The sequence below is a fragment of the Squalius cephalus genome (genome assembly GCF_949319135.1).
Source record: "Squalius cephalus genome assembly, chromosome: 2".
In the NCBI taxonomy this organism is placed as follows: domain Eukaryota; kingdom Metazoa; phylum Chordata; class Actinopteri; order Cypriniformes; family Leuciscidae; genus Squalius; species Squalius cephalus.
The window spans coordinates 12,892,205-12,919,703 of NC_137123.1; the positions used below are offsets into that span (position 1 = coordinate 12,892,205).

Sequence of the window (27,499 nt, forward strand, 5' to 3'; positions counted from 1 at the left end):
GTCAATGATTCTGCTTATTAACATCAGGTGTCACCACTAATGGCCAATCATCACTTAATTAATCACTTAATTATCTCATTAACTTCAACACTGCTTCAGTGTTAACTTAATTATCTCATTAACTTCAACACTGCTTCAGTGTTAATTTTTAACACTCTGTAGTGTGGACACATATAAACACTGAGGAGTGTTAATTTAACACTGGGGATTTTGCTGTGTGGGACAGTAAACAAATCAAGTGTGAAAACAGCCTAAATGAGCACATGCTGATTGATTACAAATTAAATGGTTTCTTGACAAAAAAATAAAATAAAAATTGGGGTATTTGTTCACATACAAGAAATCCATAATGAAGTTGTAACTTGCAGTGGCTCCTGGTTTTGCTAAAAGGAAACAAAAGTATTTGGTGGTTTTAGTTCAAGTCAAGTCTTCCCTTTCCAAAGGGAATATAAAAATAAATTTCATTAAAATGAAGATGTAGTGCGTAATTTATTTTTGAAATTGTGAAAAAGTGAACCCTGGGTCAGTCTAGCCCGTTGGTAAACATAATCCTGTGTTATCATGTTTAATGTTTCATGATCCATGTAGAAAGCAGTGCTAACCCACTTCTAATGTCATTGTAGTTGTAGTTAAGTGTCAAATGTTCCTAAACAGGGTTAGAGTGATGATAACCCAGGGTTAAGCACAGTGTGAAAAGCCTTAATGTTTATAAAGTGCTAAAGAAAGGCCTCTTTGTCAATCTCACTTTCAGGGGCTTTTTCCATTTTAACAGTCAGATCAAAGAGTGTACAGTCAGACTTCTTCTCAACAGGTCTGGCGTAGTACAGCGTCAGAACCTGAAAAGAGCAGCACGTCTCAGATTAGATGCACTGTTAACCCTTGCTGTAAAAAAAAGGCCAAATTCTGACAATAGCATACCTTTTTCCATTAAAACAGTAATATACCTAAGAAAACAAAAATAGCCTACAGGAATATACTGTGAATTAACAGTGCTCAAAATCGACACTCAGAGGCTGTTTTCCCAGTCACACCCTATACCCTCATTCACTATTCCCTACATTAGTTCACTAATATAGTCCCCTTGACAGAGTGAATGAAAAGAAGTGAGTGAACTGAGACACTGATGAACACCTGATAAGCAGAATCACTGAAGGACAGAGAAACAAGAACAGAAAAAAGAGAAACACAAGAACTACAACTGACTTCCAGCCATTGAGTGTGAAACCAGTTTATGATTTATTTCATACATGTGCAAAAGTTCTTGTTGAGAATTAGCAGATATTTAGTTTTTGATATTTTATTGAAAATAATCTAGTTTGTTGTCACCATGATGGAGATCAGTGTTTGCTTTAGTTGGTCTCTTGACCCTTGACTTTATAACATTAAATTATCTCTGGCTGCTACTGTGTGTTCATAAAACACATTTGTTATGGTAAGAAATAGTCAAGAGGAAGATGATCAGGTTGTTTTAGGCTGTTGAGATGATGTCATAATCGTCCTGGACATGTCTAATTCTCTGATCACAACCAGAATATAAGCTTTGAATTTATGGGTATATAATATTTATAGTATATCTGTTAATCAACACCATAAAATACAGCAATATTTCTGAAATCAGCTATTCTGAAGGATATTGAAGTCATAAAGTGCATTAAAACATTTTGAACTCCTGCCTAACTCAGATACACAGACATCAACAATCAGCACATGAATCTCAACAATGGTGACAATCAAAAGTTTCATGTCGCAATGCATGCTGGGTTTCAGGATAGTATAAAACTCCCAGCATACACTCCTGCGTGAATAAAAAAATATTGCCACCATTGTTGAGATTCACATGCTAATTTGTGATATCTCTGTGTTTCTAAAAGTCAGTGTAGCTCTGTTTTATTGGTTGTGCATGATGTGTTAAAAAAATCATCATTATAACTCATTGCTGTAGTTTAACAGTGGTGGTAATGTAACAATTTTGATACAGGATTAAAGTGTAAATGAGGTTAGTGATTGAACAGGCTATATGATGATTTTACTTTCCTTCAGTGATTCTGCTTGTTAACAGCAGGTGTTCATCACTAATGCTCAACATTCACTTACATATTCTCTTAATTATCTCACTGCAACACTGTCTCAATGTTACTTTTACTCTTTGTAGTGTGGATTTCCCTGTGGAGTTGAAAGGGTTAACAGTGTAAGATAAAAAGACACACCCACAAAATGTATTTTAACAGTAATAAACTAAGTTATAAAACAGGTTTATACTGGCAACACTGTTGCCAGTAGTTTACTGTAAAATCTAGTTTTTTGGGTCACCATTGTGCAGAAGAGTAGAGCCTGTGCTTCAGTCCAGGAGAAGATCTACAAACATTGATGATTTGCTGCATGTTGCTTTATTTAACACACGGTGACTGTGTAGTTGCTGGTCCAGTGGAAATCTCTTTATGTACAAAAGATTTGTTGTGGTTTCAAATGAAATAAGTTCACAGTAGGGCTGGGCGATTTAAATCGCGATATTGTTATGCGCATCTCGTCAGTAAAGCCGGTTCCTTGATTAGTAGTAAATCACCATCACCTGCTTTCAGATGAAGCGGCATTTACTACAAAGAGCCGTAGTTAACTGACAAGCTGAGCCATATCGCATTAATATCGCGGACGTATCGCCAGCGATAATTAATGCGATATGGCTCAGCTTGTCAGTTAACTACGGCTCTTTGTACACAGCAAAAACTCCAGTGTTAAATTAACACTCCTGGGAGTGTATGAGTCCACACTCAAGAGTGTTTAAGTTAATGAGATAATTAAGTGATTAATTTAGTGATGATTGAACATTATTGAAGACACCTGATGTTAAGAAGCAGAATCACTGAAGGAGAAAATCACAAATTGTAAGTTACCGTTATGACGATCAATGGTTGCTTTAGTTGGACTCTTGACCCATATATTATTAACTTTAGATTTTGTTTGTCTGTTGTTTCTGAATTATAATCACCAGTTGAACAAAGAAAAGAGTGATCTGATGGTGTTGGCTATGTTATGACAATCATCATTTGAACTTGATCACTGAACTCATTAAAATTCTTCTTTCTGACTTCGATTTATGTTGTTGGTTAGTGAATCTGCATAAATGCCCAGCATTTTTGATATAATATAAAGGATTTCTTAAAAGTTGCTTAAAAAAAAAAATCGTTCTTTTAGGCACACACAGATGTCAAGATTCAGTCTATGCATCTCAACAATGGTGAGGAGCAGAATATTCAATTAGGAAAAGTAAATTACATAGACAATTCAGATCATAATTTATTCATACCGCAATGCATGAGGGGAGCCATTAATGAGTTGTGATTGGTGGCAGCCACTGCAACATGCTTTATTATTGTCACCATTGTTGAGATTCACAGGCTGATTATTGATGTCTGTGTTTTAAATGAATTTATCTGAATGTCTTTTGATCAGAACAATGTTTATTAAATATTTAGAATTATAAGTAAAGTACTGATAATCATAGGCTGAAGAATCACTAAACTGCTGCTAACAAGTTAAACCAAACTATCTCAATAAGTTTCCTTTTTCAGATCACAGCATGATTATGTCAAAACATAACCAACACTATAAGATAACATTTTACTTTGTTCATTTAACTGTTATAAATCAATAACAGCAGACAAACAACATTAAATATTAAAGTAAACATATAATGGTCTAGAGCCCAACTAAAGCAAACACCCATCACCTTAATGGTAACTTACAATTTGTGATTTTCTTCTTCAGTGATTCTGCTTGTTAACATCAGGTGTCTTCAATAATGCTCAATCATCACTAAATTAATCACTTAATTATCTCCTCAGCCCTAAATGCCGCTTCATCTGAAAGCAGGTGATGGCGATTTACTACTAATCAAGGAACCGGCTTTACTGACGAGATGCGCATAACAATCTCACGATATATATCGCACAGCCCTAAATACAGTGTTGCCAGTATTATACTGTAAAAAAAACTGGTAAGGTCTAACAGTGTGTTCAAATGCTTTAATCTTGCTGTTGACCGTATAAATGCTCATGAACACTCACTGAGAGAGTGGCTGTTCCAGTTCCTCTAGCCGTCACATTGAAGTCCTTGTTGATCTCCACCTGTTGAGTGAACACATGTACTCGAGTCAGCAGGATCATCAAATCCATGATGTAGCAGAGATACCTGAAGACTTTATTGACCAAACTCAACACATTTGATGTAGACAGTTAAATATGATGGATGTGGATGATGGATGACAAATAACAAAACTCCCAACATTCCTCACTTACTATGATACAAAATGATTCAATTGTCATGAGCAACACACATTTTGAAGCAGGTTGATGAGTTTAATCCTCACCTTGTATGACTGTGTAAGATGCATATTGTCCCTTTTAATTGTAAATCTGACAGGTTCCATTCTTCCTGCCACGGACAGCTCCACATCCAGATTGAAGTTTTGTCGGTCATTCACCTGCGTGCGATACTCTGCCACGGCCTGGAACACCATGATGGTCGCCTGGAAAGTGCAGAACAGCATTCAAAGACAAGTTCTGCATCTGTTTATCACAGTCAGATGATGAGATGTTAGTGTACCTGTGTGGTGCCAGATCCACCATAATGAGACTGTTGTGAACGCAGCCAGCGCACTGCCTCTCCTGCTTTATCAAAGTCTTTGCCCTTCACAAGTGCCAGCACAGCATAGGCCGTTGCCTCTAGAGAGTGTTGATGCTGTCCAGCGACAGTCCAGGACCTACCGGCTGATTCAAACACAAAGCAGGAATAATAACAGGACTGTGTTGCTGTTGCAATCATTACACTACAAAATTTTATAATTTTTCCATTATTTACACTGGGTTTGGATTAGAATTATTCCATGCTGTATAAAGCAAAACACTTTTTTATGACTTGTTACTGACCATCTCCTTTGGTGGAATGTTTCATCAAGATCTCTTTATTGAGTTTGTCAGCATTGGCCATGGCGTAGGACGTCATCGCAACAGCGTAAGGATTGGTCAGTTGTGGAAGTCGACCTTCTAAGAAAGCAACAGCCCTCCTGATACTTTCATCCAGACTCTATAAAAGAGTGTGTAAGAGGTTAAAAGTTCTCAGATGTGCATCCTACAACATACTGTATAATTCACCAACTCTTCAAGGTTAATTTAAGTTGTTACCTGTATGACTTCACCCATCACAATTCTTTAGATTAACTTTGTCATAACCCAGCGGGCATCTTGATGTCAAAATTACGTCAAGAAATAGGTCAAAAATGAAAGTCAAATTGACGTCAAAGTGTTGATGTCAATTTGATGTCAAGATTTGACCTCTGCTGATGTCATTTTGCAAAACAAAAAGGTGAAATGCATGGCCGTACACTTATCACCAGCTTCACTTAAAACTAACCAGATTTACTTTATTTACTTTCCGGTTTAAATAAATATAATATTTAAATAGTTTAAAATATATTAAACATATTTTGATGACACCATGATGGTGGTTAGCGTTTGCTTTAGTTGTGCTCTTGACCCTTGACTCTTTAATATAAAATTTTCTCTGGCTGCTGTAATTGTGTGTTTATAAAGCACAACTGTTGTAGCTAAAAAAGCCATGAAATCAGGAGATGTTGGCGGTTTATTGAAGATGTTTATATCATCATGTAATTGCCTGAATCTCTGATCTTATTCAGTGTCTAATGTTTGGTTATATAGGACTTGTGATTTTAATGTTGTATTATAATAGAAGCCATTTAATTTAACAGCATGAGAATAACGGGGGTTTTTTAATTAATAAAGGATTTAAAAAAACATTTAATGCATTAAACTCAAGATTGTTACTTAGCTATCAAGAATCAGTGTATGACTCTCAACAATGGTGACAATCAATGAAACGCTTCATGCTGCAGTGCATGCTGGGAACCACCAATCAAAACTCACCCACATCTCCCAGCATGCATTGCGGCATTAATACATTATGCAGCTGTAGTTGATCTGATTATCTGGATATTTTGTTTGATTGTCACCATTGTTGAGATTCATATGCTGTTTCTTGATGTCTGTGTGCGTCTAAGTAATGCCATAGATGAAAGGTTTTTGTGCACTAAATAGTTATTAAAAACCAAGTACATTATTTGATAACATTGCTAGACATGCAGAATCAAATTACTTTTATCATGAATAAAACCACTTTTAAACCACAAGTCCCATATAATCAAAGCATTAGACACTGAACATAATCAGGGATTCAGGCAGTTACATGATGATATCATCAATAAACAGCCAACACCTCCTGATCTCAGTTTCTGATGGCTTTTTTAGCTACAACAATTGTGCTTTATAAACACACAATTAAAGCAGCCAGATAAATTTTTATATTAAAGAGTCAAGAGTCAAGAGCACAACTAAAGCAAACGCTAACCACCATCATGGTGACTTTAAAATACAAAATATGATTTCATTAAACTGGAAATTAAATAAAGTAAATCTGGTTAGTTTTAAGTGAAGCTGGTGATAAGTGTACGGCCATGCATTTCACCTTTTTGTTTGGCAAAATGACATCAGCAGAGGTCAAATCTTGACATCAAATTGACATCAACACTTTGACGTCAATATGACTTTCATTTTTGACCTATTTCTTGACGTAATTTTGACATCAATTTGATGTCATATTGATGTTAAATTGACATCAAATGCCCACTGGGAAGGGTCCATAAATAATACAGTCAAATGGCAGAAAAAAGGTTTTAGACAGTAATGAAGTCATATATAATTCATTTTGCTTGCCTTGAATCATTTAACCCCTTTGGTACTATTTTAGACGAAAGTAAAATTAGCAACCACAAATTTACTAAACCACCTTTGAAAGAGGCCCTGTGTTTGGTTTATGCTTGGAAAGATGCTTCAAAGTGTTGCCTTGTTTAATAATAATTATAAAAGTTACTTTATTATGGAGTCACTTTATGTACTTAATTCCATGGACTTAATGGAATTAATTCCATAAAATCAGTCCAGTTATGAGTCAAGCTGTTGCAGATTGCGATATTTTGGTCTTATTTTCAAAATATAGCATTTGCTTAATTATTTTTAGGATAGAATTGTTTTTATTTCCACTACCGATTTTTTGGTGCCTGTAAATCAATGAACTGTGTGTGCATAGAACAGGATTAAGCACTAAAAGATGAAATGACATCCAAGTTTAGCTGTGTTTACATTGCCATTGATTCAGGGGGAAATAAGAGTCTGAAGCACTAAACCTGCACATGGTGAACAGTGGCGGCTCTTCAGGAGAGGCAAGGGAGCCACAGCCTACCCAAAATGTTTAGGTGGAGAAGGATGATTTAATATTAATAAAATTCTCTGTTATTTATTTCATTTCATATCTCAGAATGTGAATGTCTTGTTTGTAAATTCACCATTGTAACACCATAAAATATCACTGAAGTCTGAACCACCGCTGCTCTTCCCTGAATGTCCAAATCAGAAAACGGTGCAATTATGCGAGTCTGAGGGGATAGAGATGCGGAGGCATATCCATAGCTGGAGACTTTTCCTTCCGTTACTAAAAGAAAATAGCCAATCACAATCAAGCATGTCACTTTCAGCAGTAAGTGTTGGGAAAAACTACATGGCAGAGGAGGGCAGCCTCTCATGGTGTATCAACCAATCATTGCAGAGACATAAATTATGTGATAATATTTTAAACTGCTCCCACTGCTAATCTAACTTAGCAATTAACTACCTTAATTATGGAGAGATGAAATATTGAAATATTGAGAGATCTCTATTATTAAGAGACGACTCGACGCCTGTGAAGAGACGACTCAACGCTGGCGATATGTTATGCCCTAGCAGAAGCTGCAAATTATAAACGAAGGAAGACCCCACGCCTAAGTTAACTACAGGCAGTCAGCTTTAATAAAAGGCCTAACACAGACATTAAAAAAAGAAAAGAAGGATGGATTTTTTTCTTCAGGTGATAGGCAAGGTGAGTGAAATTATATTTATATTTCCTTGCTGCAAGTTTCATTTTTGTTTTTTATATTTTATGTCTAAAAGTGATTCAAAAAGACATTTTAAAGCAGTTAATAATATTTCTAAAATGTTTTGGGAGAGGATCCCAAGACCACTATTATTACTGTGCTTCCTCTATTTTAGAAATCCCCGAGCGGCCACTGGAGGTGAAACAAATTCACTTACACCAACTGATCCAGCACAGATCTGTCTGCCCTCTTGCATGGCAATCACAACAAAGGCCGTCAGAGAGGCATCAGCATCTTTACCTTGTACATCACCCTGGAATAAAGCACACATAAACAGACTATATCACAAAACAATCATATTATGTGTGTGTTTTAATCATTCAATAACAATTTGAGTGATGATTGAGCATTACTGGTTTTTTTTTTAGTTTTTTTTATGTGAACAAGCAGAATCACTGAAGGAGAAAATCACTATTTTTAAATCACCATTCCCAGTCAACACTATGATCTCACAGTGATGTCACCATGTGGTCACAACGTCTGCAATCTGAGTTCACAGTGTTCTAAAAGTGTAACCGCACAGCGCTCTCACTGTGTGCTCAAACTATGACCACAATATGAGCTCATCCCAGCTAGAAATGTTATTGTTCTATGAATGTTTTGAGAGCATTATGTTATGTTCTTGTAATATTTTCTGTAGTTAATTTTATTTTTGTAACCAGAATGTTCTCCTAAAAGGTAGGATAACACTCTCTATAAACATTTCAAACATGTTTAGTGATGACATTGATAGAGCATTATCCCCCCTAACATTCTTAGACAGTTATAGCGGGAAGTTTCGATGTTTAGAAATTATGTTTAAGAGGTTTACATGTTGAAGTTTGTTTGAAGAGTTTGGTCACCATTGTAGAGGTCAGTGTTTGCTGTAGTTGGGCTCTTTGGTCTTAGGGCTGGGCGCTTTAAATCGCGATATTGTCATGCGCATCTCGTCAGTAAAGCCGGTTCCTTGATTAGTAGTAAATCACCATCACCTGCTTTCAGATGGAGTGGCATTGACTACAAAGAGCCGTAGTTAACTGACAAGCTGAGCCATATCGCATTAATATCACGGACGTATCGCCAGCGATAATTAATGCGATATGGCTCAGCTTGTCAGTTAACTACGGCTCTTTGTACACAGCAAAAACTCCAGTGTTAAATTAACACTCCTGGGAGTGTATGAGTCCACACTCAAGAGTGTTGAAGTTAATGAGATAATTAAGTGATTAATTTTGTGATGATTGAACATTATTGAAGTCACCTGATGTTAACAAGCAGAATCACTGAAGGAGAAAATCTCAAATTGTAAGTTACCGTTATGACGATCAATGGTTGCTTTAGTTGGGCTCTAGGCCCATATATTATTAACTTTAGATTTTGTTTGGCTGTTGTTTCTGAATTATAATCATCAGTTGAACAAAGAATAAAGTGATCTGATGATGTTGATTATGTTATGACAATCATCATTTGAACTTGATCACTGAACTCATTAAAATCCTTCTTTCTGACTTTGATTTATGTTGTTGGTTAGTGAATCTGCATAAATGCCCAGAATTTTTTTATATAATATAAAGGATTTCTTAAAAGTTGTTCAAAAAAAAAAAAAAAAAAAAAATCATTCTTTTAGGCACACACAGATGTCAAGATTCAGTCTATGCATCTCAACAATGGTGAGGAGCAGAATATTCAATTAGGAAAAGTAAATTACATAGACAATTCAGATCATAATTTATTCATACCGCAATGCATGATGGGAGCCATTAATGAGTTGTGATTGGTGGCAGCCACTGCAACATGCTTTATTATTGTCACCATTGTTGAGATTCACAGGCTGATTATTGATGTCTGTGTTTTAAATGAATTTATCTGAATGTCTATTGATCAGAAAAATGTTTATTAAATATTTTGAATTATAAGTAAAGTACTGATAATCATAGGCTGAAGAATCACTAAACTGCTGCTAACAAGTTAAACCAAACTATCTCAATAAGTTTCCTTTTTCAGATCACAGCATGATTATGTCAAAACATAACCAACACTATAACATAACATTTTACTTTGTTCATGTAACTGTTATAAATCAATAACAGCAGACAAACAACAGTAAATATTAAAGTAAACATATAATGGTCTAGAGCCCAACTAAAGCAAACACCCATCACCTTAATGGTAACTTACAATTTGTGATTTTCTTCTTCAGTGATTCTGCTTGTTAACATCAGGTGTCTTCAATAATGCTCAATCATCACTAAATTAATCACTTAATTTAATGGTCTCCTCAGCCCTAAATGCCGCTTCATCTGAAAGCAGGTGATGGTGATTTACTACTAATCAAGGAACCGGCTTTACTGACGAGATGCGCATAACAATATCGCGATTTAAATCGCCCAGCCCTAGTGTCCATAATATGAGCACACAGTGAGTGCACAGTGCGGTTACACTTTTAGCTCACTGTGAACTCACATTGTGGTCATATGGAGAGATCACTGTGAGATAAACGTGTTGGGTGGGTTATGATAATCAGTGTTTGCTTTAGTTGGGCTCTTGACCCTTAAAGGTGCTGTATGTAACTTTTTCACTCTACTAAAGCATAAAAATACCATAATATGTTTGCATATATTGAGGAAACATGCTAAGTTCACATACTCGTTTCTCTGAAAAACACTTCTACAGCCAGTTATTTTGAAATGTACGTTTCCAGGCTGGAATGTTTGTTTTTGTTATGGTCTGTGATACTGCACGTTGCCAATTTGCCAATTTTCATTGTCCATTGCGCTCGAATGGGCAACCCAAGTGAGCGCTGTCCAGTCTGAGGAGCAGGGTGCGGGAGAAACGACGATCTCTGATATTTTGAATTGGACTGCAGTACCTATTTGACCACTAGTTGTCATTTTTACAGGCTGCACCTTTAAATCCTTACATTTTGGTTGCTGTAACTGAGATATAACAGTCAGATGAACAAAGAGAAAATGTGATCTGATGGTGTTGGTTATGTTTACAATTAATATATGTTTTGTATTTTTTTTTGTATTTTTTCAAGAAATCCTACAAATATTATGCAGTACAAGGACAGTGCTACTATAATCAATAATGTGTACCTATATCTGAGACTATACTCTAAATGAGTTCAGTGATTTAGGTTAAATAATGATTAAGTTAAAAAATAACCAACATTGCCAGATCACTTTTTCTCTTTGTTCATCTGATGTTATATCTCAGTTACAGCAGTCAAACAAAATCTAAAGTTAAACATTTAAAGAGCCCAACTAAAGCAAACACTGATCACCACAATGGTGACATACAATTTCTGATTTTCTCCTTTGCTGATTCTGCTTGTTTAACATCAGGTGTCTTTAATAATGGTCAATCATCACTCAATTAATCACTAAATTATCTCATATTACTTATAACACTCTGAGTGTGGGCTCATACACTGAGCAGTGTTAATTTAACACTGGGGATTTTGCTGTGTAGCTTATGTACCAATACATAAAGGCTTTATATATATATATATTAGGGCTGGGCGATTTAAATCGCGATATTGTTATGCGCATCTCATCAGTAAAGCCGGTTCCTTGATTAGTAGTAAATCACCATCACCTGCTTTCAGATGGAGCGGCATTTACTACAAAGAGCCGTAGTTAACTGACAAGCTGAGCCATATCGCATTAATATCGCGGACGTATCGCCAGCGATATTTAATGCGATATGGCTCAGCTTGTCAGTTAACTACGGCTCTTTGTACACAGCGAAACATCCAGTGTTAAATTAACACTCCTGGGAGTGTATGAGTCCACACTCAAGAGTGTTTAAGGTAATGAGATAACTAAGTGATTAATTTAGTGATGATTGAGCATTATTGAAGACACCTGATGTTAACAAGTAGAATCGCTGAAGGAGAAAATCGCAAATTGTAAGTTACCATTATTGTGATGGGTAGTTGCTTTAGTTGGGCTCTGACCCTTTTATGTTTACTTTAGATTTTGTTTGGCTGTTGTATCTGAGTTAAAACTGCCAGTTGAAAAAAAGAGTAAAAGGTGATCTGATGGTGTTGGTTATATTATGACAATCATCATTTGAACTTGATCACTGAACTCATTAAAATCCTTCTTTCTGACTTCGATTTATGTTGTTAGTTACAGCATAACTGTGAATCTGAATAAATGGCCAGAATTTTTGATGTAATTTAAAGGATTTCTTAAAAGATGTTTAAAAAAAAAATCATTCTTTTAGGCACACACAGATGTCAAGATTCAGTCTATGCATCTCAACAATGGTGAGGAGCAGAATATTCAATGAGGAAAAGTAAATTACATAGACAATTCAGATCATAATTTATTCATACCGCAATGCATGATGGGAGCCATTAATTAGTTGTGATTGGTGGCAGCCACTGCAACATGCTTTATTATTGTCACCATTGTTGAGATTCACAGGCTGATTATTGATTTCTGTGTTTTTAATGAATATGTCTGAATGTCTTTTTGATCAGAACAATGTTTATTAAATTTGAATTATAAGTAAAGTACTGATAATCATAGGCTGAAGAATCACAAAACTGCTGCTAACAAGTTAAGCCGAACTATCTCAATATGTTTCCTTTTTCAGATCACAGCATGATTATGTCAAAACGTAGACAACACTATAAGATAACATTTTACTTTGTCCAGTTAACTGTTATAAAGCAATAACAGCAGACAAACAACAGTAAATATTAAAGTAAACATATAATGGTCTAGAGCCCAACTAAAGCAAACACCCATCACCTTAATGGTAACTTACAATTTGTGATTTGCTCCTTCAGTGATTCTACTTGTTATCATCAGGTGTCTTCAATAATGCTCAATCATCACTAAATTAATCACTTAATTATCTCCTCAGCCCTAAATGCCGCTCCATCTGAAAGCAGGTGATGGCGATTTACTACTAATCAAGGAACCGGCTTTACTGACGAGATGCGCATAACAATATCGCGATTTAAATCGCCCAGCCCTAATATATATATATATATATATATATATATATATATATATATATATATATATATATATATATATATATATATATATATATATATATATATATATATAACTGAGCACATGTCAGTGCATAAAAGTGCAGCTGTTTTAGTTTGGGCTTTCTTGTTTCAAGTCAAATCAAACTGAACCTACAGTACTTGTTCCTCTTCTTCTTTCTTTCCACTGATGAATCTTAATAAGGAATCTCATGCATCTTGCTATTCTGTATTGTTAAAATAAAGTACACCCAGAAATCTCACCTGGGATTTCTCCCAGGGAATCCTCACCGTTTATTAATCTTTTACCTCCATGAACACAAATTACAGATGAAAACAGACAAAAGTTTTTAGAAAAATAAATAAGCTCTGCTAATACAAGCTCATGGGTTCCTAAAGGTTGAACCATCAAACAGCGCATAAAGCAATAACCATGGTAATCCATATAATCCCAATGGATGGATCAATGAAATGATAAGTGTTTGAAAGAAAAATACAGAGGTGGAAAGTCCAGGTTCAGAAAGTAAAAGTCCTCCTCAGTATTTTGTTCCAATCCCTGAGAGTAGGGAACGAGTATTGCGTAGCCGGCCGCACTATAGTAACCTGGCAAGTTGTCGCTTCAGTCGTTTAAACCTGCTAAAATTATGTTTTTCGGGGACTAATATAGGCTAAGGCCACGCCCAGTTGCCGCAGCACATCCAATGAGTGAGCCAGACACTCACTGTGCTAGCTGTGCCGCTGCAAATGCGTTTTACATTATAAGCTTCAGTAAATCAAGGAAAGGGAGTTTCCCCAATAAAATATATAAATATATATAAATTAATATATATATATTACATATTTAAGCCTTTATAATTAAAATGCTGCAGGATGTCATGCTATAGAAATCCTGGATTGTTGAAGAGTTAGTTCACCCAAAAAGTTCTTCAGTAATTATTCACCCTAATGTTGACCCAACCCCCTAAGACTTTCGTTTATCTTTGGAACACAAATTCAGATATTTTTGATGACATGTGAGAGCTGTCTCACTCCTTCATTAGCTGCAATGTAATTGATATCTGCCATCCCAGAAAAGTTAGTAAAGACATTGTTAAAATAGTCCAAGTGACTACAGTGGCTCAACCTTAAGCTTATCAAGCGACGAGAATACTTTTTGTGTGCAAATGAATGAATGAATGAATGAATGAATGAATGTATATATATATATATATATATATATATATATATATATATATATATATATATATATATATATATATATATATATACTGTACACAGCAAAATCCCCCAGTGTTAAATTAACACTGAGAGTGTGGATTATATAAACTCTGAGCAGAGTGTTAAATTAACACTGAAGCAGTGTTAAAGTTAATGAGCTAATTAAGTGATTAATTTAGTGATGATTGAACATTACTGAAGACACCTGATGTTAACAAGCAGAATCACTGAAGGAGAAAATCTCAAATTGTAAGTTACCATTATGGAGAATAGTGTTTGCTTTAGTTGGGCTCTTGACCCTTATATGTTTACTTTAGACTTTGCTTGTCTGCTGTTGTTGATTTATAACAGTCAGATGAACAAAGATCTAATGTGATCTGATGGTGTTGGTTATGTTTAGACATAATCATGCTGTGATCTGAAAAATGAAACTTATTGAGGTAATTTGGTTTAACTTGATAAGTACAGCAGCTCTGTGACTCCACAGCATATGATTATCAGTTTTTTAATATAATCCAAAATAATTAATAAACATTGGTCTGATCAAAAGACTTTTAAATGAATTTGTTTAGAAACACAGACATCAATAATCAGCCTGTGAATCTCAACAATGGTAACAATAACTTTTCCTCTGGCTGCCACCAATCACAACTCATTAATGGCTCCCATCATGCATTGCGGTATGAATAAATTATTAACTGAATTGTCTTAGTAATTTCCTTTTCCTAATTGTATATTCTGCTCCTCACCATTGTTGAGATGCATAGACTGAATCTTGATGTCTGTGTGTGCCTAAAAGAAATATTTTCTTTAAAAAAAAAAAATCCTTCGTACTATATCTAAAATTCTAGATATGCAGAATCACAGTTATGCTGTAATCAACAACATAAATCTAAGTCAGAAATAAGGGTCTCAATGAGTTCAGTGAAGCTAATCAAGTTCAAATGATGATTGTCATAACATAACCATCAGATAATTTTTTTTTTCTTTGTTCATCTGGCTGCTATAACTCACTAACAGCAGCCAAACAAAGTCTAAAGTGACCATATAAGGGTCAAGAGCCCAACTAAAGCAAACACTATTCTCCATAATGGTAACTTACAATGTGTGATTTTCTCCTTCAGTGATTCTGTTTGTTAACATCAGGTGTCTTCAATAATGTTCAATTATCACTTAATTAATCACTTAATTAGCTCATTAACTTTAACACTGCTCCAGTGTTCATTTAAGACTCTGCTCAGAGTTTATATAATTCAAACTTTTCAGTGTTAATTTAACACTGGGGATTTTGCTGTGTATGTATATATATATATATATATATAAACTTTATTCAACTATTAATTTTCTTTTGTGTGGGCCTCTGACGTGAGTTCACGAGAACACCACGACGGTCTCTGTGTTTAAAATGGTTCTAAAGTGTGTATTTCCTGGATGGGTGTCTGATCTTGTCGAAAAATGTTCGGTACACAGTAAATTCCCCAGTGTTAAATTAACACTGCTCAGAGCACATATGGTCCCACTCTACATGGTGTTAAAGTAACACTGAAGCAGTGTTAAAGTTAATGAGATAATTAAGTGATCAATTGAGTGATGATTGAGCATTATTGAAGACACCTGATGATAACAAGCAGAATCACTGAAGGAGAACATCTCAAATTGTAAGTTACCATTATGGTGATGGGTGTTTGCTTTAGTTGGGCTCTTGACCCTTACAGTATATTATTAACTTTAGACTTTGTTTGTCTGCTGTTATTGATTTATAACAGTCAAATGAACAAAGAAAAGGTGTGATCTGATAGTGTTGGTTATGTTTTGACATAATCATGCTGTGATCTGAAAAATGAAAGTTACTGAGATAGTTTGGTGTAACTTGTTAACAGCTCTGTGATTCTACAGCATAATGATTATCAGCATTTTTCTTATAATCCAATATATTTAATAAACATTGTTCTGATCAAAACACTTTCAAATGTATTTATTTAGAAACACAGACATCAATAATCAGTCTGTGAATCTCAACAATGGTGACAATAATAAAGCATGTTGCAGTGGCTGCCACCAATCACAACTCATTAATGGCTCCCATCATGCATTGCGGTATGAATAAATTATGATCTGAATTGTCTATGTAATTTACTTTTCCCTAATTTAATATTCTGCTCGTCACCATTGTTGAGATGCATAGACTGAATCTTTATGTCTGTGTGTGCCTGAAAGAAAGATTAAAAAAAAAAAACTTTTACGAATGTCTTTTTTAATATTATATCTAAAATTCTGGATATTTATGCAGAATCACAGTTATGCTGTAATCAAAAACATAAATTAACATAACCAACACCATCAGATCACTTTTTTTCTTTTTTCATCTGGCAGTTGTAAGTCAGATACAGCAGCCAAACAAAAATTAAAGTTAATAATTTAAGGGTCAAGAGCCCAACTAAAGCAAACACCCATCACCATAACGGTGGCTTACAATTTGAGATTTTCTCCTTCAGTGATTCTGCTTGTTATCATCAGGTGTCTTCAATAATGGTCAATCATCACTCAATTGATCACTTAATTGTCTCATTAACTTTAACACTGCTCCAGTGTTACTTTAACACCATGTAGAGTGGGACCATATGTGCTCTGAGCAGTGTTGATTTAACACTGGGGAATTTACTGTGTATGATGGCTTCATAAATTCGTTCAGAGTATCACAGCAGTATTGCAAAGTTAACAACTAATATTTAAAGACTTAATCAGATATTAGAGTTCAGGTGGTATGAATAAATCAGGCCACTACATGATGACATCACTATAAAATACCTAACATCATCTGATCTGACCTCATCCGGAATGCAGAAATTTGACAGTTTTTACGTTCTTTTTTAAAGTTTTTGATCGTAATAATTCAAAAAATAGCTGTAAAATAAGTGTTTTTTCTATAAAACATTCAAGGAAAATTTCTGTTTCAGTTTATTCCACGTTATTTCAATTAGGATATTTTATGGATATTGTTTGGCAGCCAAAACTGACAGTTTTTATAGACAGATTTCATTTTTTACAATGGTTAGTTCATTATAGTGAGTATTTCGCAGAGGTGGAAAGTCCAGGTTCAGAAAGTAAAAGTCCTCCTCAGTATGATGTTTAAATGTTTAACTTTAGATTTTGTTTGGCTGCTGTAACTGAATTATAACAGCCAGATGAACAAAGAGAAAAGGTGAACAGGTGGTGTTGGTTATGTTTTGGTGGTGTAACACTGGAGTTTTTGCTGTGTGAGTTCATGGGTGGAATAAACATATGGCAGGACTTTTACTTTCTGACCCCTGGACTTTCCACCTCTGGTATTTTGTGTGTTACTACTGACAACAGAGAAATAAATACCTGGTTCTGGATTATTATTATCTTTTCTGAACACAGGTGAACACAAACAGACCACATCAACTTACCACCATCTCTCCATGAATTACAGGTGAATCCTCTTTAAAGGAGCCGTCTGCCAGTTGTTTGTGGAGAACCAGCCACTTGAGGGCGCTGCAGATCACGTCTTCTTTTATAGCAGCAAAGTTATTGGCCATGGAGAAGACTTTAGCAACATATGCAGTCAGCCTTAAAATCAGACAAACAGAAAGATATAAATAAATCAAATAATAATAAAAAAATAATAATAATTTTTTACTATTAAAACAATGTTAATAGAATATGTAAGACAAGCAAAATCAGGCATGAAACGAAACAAACCGACTTTACCATGTGCTGCTCGGCCTGTTAGCGAAGATAGCGTAAGATCCATCTGATTTACGGTAACCCAGCTGCCGTTGATAACCTTCATACAAACAAGATAAAGAAAGAAAATGTATTTATTACATATATTTTCTGCATTTTTCATGAGAGCATCTTTGAGTGTGCTTTTCGCTTTCTTTAGGAGTGAATTCAGGTTGAGTGGGACACATTTTCCTAGTCATCTTAATGGCAAAATGTGTCCCAATCAACCTGAATTGTCCTTATATTTGTCCTGCTGACCTGTGTAGATCTGGTTAATGGCTTCACTACGGCGGTCTATTCCAACACTCTCCCACTGATTGGTGCTGTCCAGATAATGAGTGGCAATGACAGGTAGAGTCATTCTGATCATGACATCCTCTCCAGAACCAACGGGCTGGACAATAAGGTGACCCATGAAGTCTCCACTTATGGCCTGCTCGACTGTCTGAGAGATCTCTTCACCTGGAAGGAGGAAAGAGCAGGATGAGAATTCAGCTTCTTATTATTTGTGTCAGGATGGAATATTTATGCAACATTTTGACAGTTACATTTTGGTTTTGTATCTGCACAGTTTCAGATTCATAAAGTTTAACACAGCGTTTTTGAGCATTTTCCCAAAAATAGAAAACGTTTTAATTCTAGCTTCATGTATTCTTTTTTATCAACATTTGAATGAGGGTAAGGTTTTTTTTTTTTTTTTTTTTTTTTTTTTTTTTTTGTCAAAGACTACATCCAGATTGGATTCAGTCCAATGATCAAAACACAGATGGAGTAGATCGAGTCCATCAACACCCCTAAAGCTTCACAGTCCTGTAGCTCATCCTGGGTCGACATTTCATTCAGTAAAGGCAGTTTTGATTTATATGCTATTTCATGTTGATGATCATATTATTTTAAATATGCACATGATATGAGATTGCATGTTTCTGCATGTGTTTTGATCTGGAGATTTTGTACTCTTTCAGAAAATGTGTAATAGCGTGCCCTACCGTATAACAGTGAAAACACGGAAAGCTGGAAAATTCACCCTTCATAGGGAGTTTGATTGACAGGCGATCTGATTGAGAACCAGTTTGATGTGTGTGGGCCAGACATGTTAACCCTTGCTGTAAAAAAAGGCCAAATTCTGACAATATCATACCATTTTCCATTAAAACAGTAATATACTGTAGAAAACATTACTAACCTAGAGGAATATACTGTGAATTAACAGCGCTCAACATCGACACTCAGAGGCTGTTTTCCCAATCACACCCTATACCCTCATTTACTATTCCCTACATTAGTTCACTAATGAGCAGAATCACTGAAGGACAGAGAAACAAGAACAGATAAAAGAGAAACACAAAAACTGTTGACACTAAAAAATACTGTTGAGATTCATGTGCTAATTTGTGATATCTCTGTGTTTCTAAAAGACAGCATATAGCTCTGTTATTTTGCTTTATGCATGATGTGTTAAAAAAAAAAAAGAGTTGTAATGTATTGCTGTGGTTTCTAGTGGTGGTAATGTAACACTTTTGATTGAGGATTAAACTCTGAATGAGTGAGAATGAATTCCTTAGTGAATGAACAGGCAATATGATGATTTTGTCATCATAACCACAGTTATTCATAAACTGTGTGTGTACACAAGTGTGACTTGCAAAAACAGCTCAAGCAACAAAAGAAACACTAATGTTTTAGCATCAGCATCCCAACTAAAGCAAGCACTGATCTCTATAATGGTAACTTCAAACCAAACATTTTCAATTAAACATCTCAATAACAACTTCTGTAGATGTATGAAATAAAGTCATACTGGTTAATAATAAGTGTAATAATGTGTAATGGCTGGAAGTCAGTTGTAGGTCTTGTGTTTCTCTATTTTCTGTTCTAACAGCAGGTGTTCATCACTAATGCTCAACAATCACTTTCGTAAGTGGACATTACTTTGCTTGTGTCGTTAATATGAGTTAGTCATGTCCGGGTAACAGACGCACCCCGGAACTGATATAAGCTCAGTGGCGCTGCTTGTAAAAAAAATACATCCACATCGGAGCAGGAAGCATTTGGCGCATGTAGTACGCTGTCTAAAGGAATGGCGAGGATTAAATGGATTTTCCCAACCCTCTGCGAGGTAGGTGTTGGATATTATTTGTTGTCGATGACGTGGACAAATCAATTGTGTAATGTTAATTTAATGGAAGATGTGTTTTGATGTGTGTATTGTAAGATTTATTGTGGCTTTGTTTGTTTTAGTTTCACGGTGCGTAAAGAAACAATAAAGATATTTGCACAGGTCGAACTCTACGCAGGTTTATTGATGCCAAGGGCTGCTACAACTTACATATTCCCTTAATTATCTCAGTGCAACACTGTCTCAATGTTACTTTTACTCTTTGTAGTGTGGATTTTCCTGTGGGGTTGAAAGGGTTAACAGTGTAAGATAAAAAGACACACCCACAAAATGTATTTTAACAGTAATAAACTGTAAGTTATAAAACAGGTTTATACTGGCAACACTGTTGCCAGTAGTTTACTGTAAAATGTAGTTTTTTGGGTCACCATTGTGCAGAAGAGTAGAGCCTGTGCTTCAGTCCAGGAGAAGATCTACAAACATTGATGATTTGCTGCATGTTGCTTTATTTAACAGGCGGTGACTGTGTAGTTGCTGGTCCAGTGGAAATCTCTTTATTTACTAGAGTTTTTTTTTTTTTTTTTTTTTGTGGTTTCAAATGAAAGAAGTTCACAGTAATACTTTGCTCACGTTGTTAATGCTTCATAAATTTTAGTTAATACATTTAAATGACAGTTGGTCAATTTAAGGCAGTCGGTTTCTGCAAGTGTAATTAGTTAAAGAGTTTTAGTGCATTTTTACAGTAATATACTGTAGATTACAGTAAAGAACTGCACAATTAACAGTAAATTACTGGCAACAGTGTTGCCAGTATTTTACTGTAAAAAAAACCTGGTAAGGTCTAACAGTGCATTTGACCTTTCCCACTACCAGAACTGAGTCAAATGTGCCATAGTTGGCCCAGATGAGGCCCGGATATGTATACTATCTGGAATTCTGCTGCTGCATTTCGCACACACACACACACACACACACACACACACACACACACACACACAATAGCACACATATCACGTGATGATCGCGCGTACAGAATCTTTCTGTAGTGCAGTAATGTATTGTAAACTCTGTTCTGTTATTTATCAATAAAATAGCTTAGAAACAAAAAAATATCCTGCCATATATTTCTTAGTAAATAGAACCCACAGCTTCAGTATTAGTGGAGAGACGCTGCCAGGTAAAATTAATGCACACGCAATGGCTCTCTCTCACACTAATGCATTTATTTATATGTAATCTTAATCTATATCTGATTTAGAACGAGCAGAAATCTGTGATAAACATAATAATCCAAAAAGACAAAAGAACTGATAAAAATAAGCTGTTATGTAGGAGCGTCATATGCCATAGCTGATTTGTTCATCAATGACGTCATCAGCGACTAGTCGACTCGACTTTCATCACATAAATGTTGACTTTAAAAAGTATGAAGTCGTTCAACCCCAATTACAAACCAGTCCCAGCATTAAGTACTGAGGAACAATCTTCATACAAGTGCTAAAACTCCCAGAGGAGTAGATGGATGTTGCACATTCATGAAAACATATTTTTCCTCACCAGTAATTGAGATGTAGGTGATAGCAGGTGTGTCTGGAACCCGATCCGTTAGTGTTTCTGCTTTAATAACTACAGGTTTTTCCCCTGTTCCATTTGGGATGAGAAACAGAGACAAACAGGAAGATGGAGGAAGAGTAATGAGTTGGTGAAATTTTGTACACTTTTGGTGAGTAAGAGTAGGAATAACTACAAAAGTGTAGGAGTTCATTCTGGTCTCTTGATTAACTCGAACTATAATGAAATTCAGAAACTTTTTTTTCACAATTGGCTGAAAGTATAATGTGTGTAATGTTGTATAATGGAAGTATATAACACAGTAATGTAATTGTATCGTTCACAGTAAATCTCACCATTCTTAACCGGATTGAGCTCCACGTTTGGTCTGTGTAATGGAATCCGCACACCCTCAGGCTGAGAGAGAGAGAGAGAGAGAGAGAGAGAGAGAGAGAGAGAGAGAGAGAGAGAGAGAGAGAGAGAGAGAGAGAGAGAGAGAGAGAGAGAGAGAGAGAGAGAGAGAGAGAGAGAGAGAGAGAGAGAGAGAGAGAGAGAGAGAGAGAGAGAGAGAGAGAGAGAGAGAGAGAGAGAGAGATTATCTATTCAAAATATGACAAATATCTATTGATTATATTAATGAATGACCAAATCAAAATTGACAGAAATGCCATCAAACGTACCACCACCTTCAGGGTCTTTCTCACTCCATCCTCATACTCAAATATTGAAGCTTTCACCTCAATCATGTGTTCTCCCAGTGTCATGGGAATAATCACATATGAAACCGCTATGCTGGAGTCTTTGTCAATGTTTACTGTTGTTCTGTATTTGCCTTTCTTACTGGCAAAGCTGCAAACATCTTCTGTCTCCATAAACTCCACACGCACCTGTGAAAACAGGAGAGCGAGACACGAATCACTTCAATAACTAGAGGAAACTTCCTCCAAAATAAATGCATTTCAACTGAACATGAAATGTGTGATGACAGAAGATATTTCTGATTATGTCTATGATTTGACTCCTGCAGAAATAGTTATTATGATGAACATGGTTTTAATGTATAACAAATTAAAAAATATTTTTTAATAGCAAATCTACCCTCTTCAGATTTCTTGGTGTGTAGTTGTGAATAATGGCCTTGATTTCCAGTTGTTCACCGCGCACAGCTGAATAAGGGATCTTGAGGTCAATGAATAAGCTCTTAAAAACTATAATCTCCTCAGGTTCTGCCACACAGATGCCTTTGAGGAGGAACACAGACACACAGAAGGGTTTAAAGCAGCAGCTCCTGGATGATGATGATGATTTTCAGACCATGTATCCTGTGTTTGCAGCTTCATCTTACCAAGTGTTGGTGACAGACTGACAGCCAAGATCTGCCAGGTAGTAATAGAGTCTTTCAGGAGGATCACTTTATCTCTGACTGGTGCTGGACTGAGATATGATGAAAATACAAGAAGACTGTTGGAGTACTCTTTTATTGGTTGTTTACTATCACTATCAGACTCACACACACACACACACACACTGCTGTTGCCAACAGCTCATGTTGAAAATCATTATTTGCTAAGGATGTTCAACTGACAGCTCTCCTACTCACCAATTCTCACATAGATCAATCTCTTCCCAAAGCCAACTCTCAGGGAACTGAGTACGTGACACGATGTCATCAGAGTCTGTATAATATTCATCATCATCATCACCTGTTGTAACAGATAAAAATGTGACAGAATATACATTTTAGAGCAAAAGGACAAACAATCAAGTCAAGTAAAAATGTATTAGGGTCCCAAGCCCTGATTGGTGCTAGAGATATCGTATTTGCACTGTTTAATCAATTATTTATTTTCTGAAAGTTTCTCGGGGGAATGCCATACATTTGTGAGAGAAAGCAAAAGCATTATCATATTATTTTTCTTCCCATCTCATATTTTTGTCTGTTAGGGGCTCTGTAGACATCATAGCTGGATCAATACTAGCATGTTCTGATAATCCTCAAGATTATGTTAACTTTCATGTTAACTTTTCCAATACAGTGATCATTCAAGCCACAATGACAGATAAACAACATATTTAACAGCAGAGATGAACTTTAAAAACATGTTCAATCTTTAAAAGGTTTTAATCATAAGAGCAGATTCTCACCCAGTGATCTCCGTCTTCTCTTTGAAAGGAAGGGACACTCCGGCGCTAGAGGGAATTTAATTAGAATGAAATTAGCATATGGCGCTCTAATGTGTGAGAGGGAATTCACTACAATTGAACTTGATGCAGTGCTTTTCCAGCGCAGATTATACCAACTTAAATTAGTTAACATAACACTGGAGACATTCATAAATCTGTAGAAAATTATTTGAATTGTGTGTTCATGGAAACTGCCCCTATGGATTCATTTTAGTGAAATATAAAATAAAATATACTGGTCTTTTTATTAAAATTGAAGAAATTACAAATATACATATATACTTGTTCTGATGTTGGTTCCTCCTGCGGTGTGTGACTCAAACATCAGACCTGCATCACTGAAAACCCCCATACTGTCCCTTCCACTTCCTGCCGTACAGCCGGTGTCATGCTTCTCTATGAAGTCCCAGATCTAAAGCAACAAAGATATAATTTATTAGCTAAATTACAAGCTGTTGAGATGCTTAAGAAGGTCCTTCACCTGAGTCTGAGTGAGTCTGTTCTTGTTAAGGACATGCACAGCCTTGTCAACCACCACCAGCCCAACTCTAGCTCCAGGATCTCCAGTTATCTGCAGCTTGACCTCATCTCCGGTTTCATAGGTTTTCCTCTTGTACTTCACCTGAAGCTTGAGCTGTTAAAACGAGAGACACTGAATCAGATCTAGTTGATGAGCATGTCAATAATTTCTTGTGATGGTTGACCCACCGTTCCCATGCACGTGTCCTTCACGTCGACCCAGACTGAATCAGACACCACCTCAGACGAGCCCACATGGTAATAAGCCACAAAGCGGAAGGACGGCACCATGTCTTTGGTTACAGGTAGAGACAGAGTCACTAGAGCTTGTCCTCTCCTCTTGAACCTGTCTGCTTGAACAATCTGACCTTTACTTAAGATCTGAAAATGAGGCAGATGAGTTAACAATATTTATGACATTCATATGGTTTCAAACACAAGCTGTGGTAGTTAATCACATATTGATATAATAAATACATTTGTGGTGCAGCTTTACACTGTAAAACCTGATGAGTTAGTTCAACTCAAACCGTTTGAGGAAACCGATTGCCTTAAATCATTTAAGTTTATTAACTCAAACAATTTAAGCATAAAAAAATATTTGATTTGTGTCCAATTAACTCAATAACTTATTGTTAAGATAACTTGGGTAAATAAAGTTAATAGTATTAAGTCCATTCAATTAATATAACTCAAATCTATTAAGTACACAGCAAAATCCCCAGTGTTAAATTAACACTCCTCAGTGTTTATATGTGTCCACACTACAGGGTGTTAAAATGAACACTGAAGCAGTGTTGAAGTTAATGAGATAATTAAGTTAACACTGAAGCAGTGTTGAGGTTAATGAGATAATTAAGTGATTAATTAAGTGATGATTGGCCATTAGTGGTGACACCTGATGTTAATAAGCAGAATCATTGACGGAAAGAGAAAAAACAATAACAGAAAAAAGAGAAACACAAGAACTACTGACTTCGAGTCATTACACATTGTTGCACTTATTATTACCAGTTTGACTTTATTTCTGTCATACATCGACAAAAGTTCTTGAGATTCAACAGAAGTTTAGACGGTAATGTTTTATGGAATTTTTCTTTTCAAGTTACCATTTTGGTGGTCAGTGTTTGCTTTAGTTGGGCTCTTGACCCTTTTCATTTTTTAATATTAGTTTTTCTCTGACTGTTCCAACATTGTGTTTATAAAGCACATTTGTTACTGCAAGAGAAAACATGACCTGCTCACAATATGTTTTGATGATAAAAACATTATCATGTAGTGACCTGATTCACTGATGTGAGAGTCTAAATCTTTGACTAAACACTTAATGTCTCGTTTTGATTATATTCCTGAGATTCAACAGTTTGAGATCCAACAGCAATCTGAACAATATTGAAAATTCTTTATGCACAAAATTTATTATGTTTACACACACAGACATCATGAATCAGCATATGAATCTCAACAATGGTGACAATAAACAAACTAGTGACAAACAGATCAACTCTGAACATCACAAAACAAGCTGCTAAAGTCAGAACAAAACAATAGCAAAATAAAAGCAAACAATGAAAATTACAGGACAATTCAGCTGCATAATTTCTGCAGTGCATTAATAATGCAATGCATGATGTAAGCCATTGATGCGTTCTGATTGGTGGCTCCCATCATGCACTGCAACATGAAGCATTTGAGTGATTGTCACCATTGTTGAGATTCATATGTAGATTATTGATGTCTGTGTGTGATTTTTAACACCTTCAGATCATTAAAACATTGCTGGAAGTAACTACTGTAATGAAAAAATAATGAAGCATTTGATTAATCACTTTATAATGCTGGGTGAAATCAGTGAATCAGATCGCTAGTAATTTCATCATCAAAACTTAGCCAGGGATGCATTACCCAAAAGCATCTTAAGCCTAACTTGACTTCAGACCAACTGCAACAAATGGTCTGTACGATCAAATTAGACTTGCGATGTTTTTCGGGAAACACAGCCCAGGTCATAGTTTCTCTTGCAGTAACAAATGTGCTTTATAAACACAGAGTTGGAGCAACCAGAGAAAAACTAATGTTAAAAAGTAAAGGGTCAAGAGCCCAACTAAAGCAAACACCATAATGGTGACATGAAACGAAACATTCCATAAAACATTACCGTCTAAACTTCTGTTAAATCTCAAGAACTTTTGTCGATGTATGACAGAAATAGTCAAACCTGTAATAATAAATGCAACAATGTGTAATGACTCGTAGTCAGTTGTAGTTCTTGTGTTTCTCTTTTGTTCTGTTATTGTTTTTTCTCTTTCCGTCAATGCTTGACGGAAGCATTCTGCTTATTAACATCAGGTGTCACCACTAATGGCCAATCATCACTTAATTAATCACTTAATTATCTCATTAACTTCAACACTGCTTCAGTGTTTTAACATCCTGTAGTGCGGACACATATAAACACTGAGGAGTGTTAATTTAACACTGGGGATTTTGCTGTGTACACTGTAAACCCGAAAAAGTTGGCAGAACTCAAAACATTTAAGACAATCAATTGCCCCAATTTTTTTAAGTTCTGAAATTTAAAGTTCATTAATTCATACAATTAACTTAAAACTTTAATTTAACCTCAATACAAACACTTTTATTAGTATAAACTTATCTTTTTAAAGATAATCTGCTAGTATACTAATTTGCTTACATATTAGCAATAGAATGTTATACAGAAGCCTTTGCTGTATGAGCGCAACAATATAAAGGGATTATTTGCTCTCAAATCAAGCTGCATGCACCACTTGTCACCATGATGGTAACTATCCTACACTGTAAAAAAATCATAATTTTACAGAAAATAACTGTGATTTTTTGACAATCATTTAATTTAATTTTAAATTGTACTCAAAACACTGTAAAATTAAAAATAATATCTGTAAAATAAAAATTCAGCTGTTATTTTAGGTGTTGTAACATTAATGACAAATTCCAGTAATTCACATTTTTTATACAGAAAATTGATTGTATTTTTCGGTAACACTTTATATTACGACCCGCAAACAACTGCGTTAGTAAACCGAAATTACGGTGTACGTTTCTGTAATTATAGTGTACTTCCGTGTAGGTATAAGGGAACAAT

At 35.5% G+C, this 27,499-nt stretch overlaps 1 protein-coding gene across 2 annotated transcripts in view; it reads right to left on the minus strand.

Moving 5' to 3' along the window:
* Positions 1 to 27,499, minus strand: part of LOC307152052 (complement C3-like) — a 271,787-nt gene that overhangs the window by 14,493 nt on the left and 229,795 nt on the right. Inside the window, exons 13-32 of one of the 2 annotated variants that reach the window (XM_079860448.1) lie at positions 24,562 to 24,753; positions 24,335 to 24,487; positions 24,136 to 24,265; positions 23,815 to 23,859; positions 23,270 to 23,372; positions 23,015 to 23,103; positions 22,768 to 22,910; positions 22,350 to 22,556; positions 22,026 to 22,086; positions 21,676 to 21,759; positions 18,258 to 18,461; positions 17,985 to 18,060; positions 17,684 to 17,843; positions 8,199 to 8,294; positions 4,926 to 5,082; positions 4,603 to 4,766; positions 4,367 to 4,525; positions 4,065 to 4,124; positions 746 to 836; positions 338 to 383 (exon numbers count right to left, since the gene is read on the minus strand). In XM_079860448.1, the coding sequence (XP_079716574.1) occupies positions 338 to 383; positions 746 to 836; positions 4,065 to 4,124; positions 4,367 to 4,525; positions 4,603 to 4,766; positions 4,926 to 5,082; positions 8,199 to 8,294; positions 17,684 to 17,843; positions 17,985 to 18,060; positions 18,258 to 18,461; positions 21,676 to 21,759; positions 22,026 to 22,086; positions 22,350 to 22,556; positions 22,768 to 22,910; positions 23,015 to 23,103; positions 23,270 to 23,372; positions 23,815 to 23,859; positions 24,136 to 24,265; positions 24,335 to 24,487; positions 24,562 to 24,753 (2,420 nt within the window). The remainder of the gene's footprint in view (positions 1 to 337; positions 384 to 745; positions 837 to 4,064; positions 4,125 to 4,366; positions 4,526 to 4,602; positions 4,767 to 4,925; positions 5,083 to 8,198; positions 8,295 to 17,683; positions 17,844 to 17,984; positions 18,061 to 18,257; positions 18,462 to 21,675; positions 21,760 to 22,025; positions 22,087 to 22,349; positions 22,557 to 22,767; positions 22,911 to 23,014; positions 23,104 to 23,269; positions 23,373 to 23,814; positions 23,860 to 24,135; positions 24,266 to 24,334; positions 24,488 to 24,561; positions 24,754 to 27,499) is intronic. The other variant, XM_079860447.1, reaches the window with a different exon arrangement.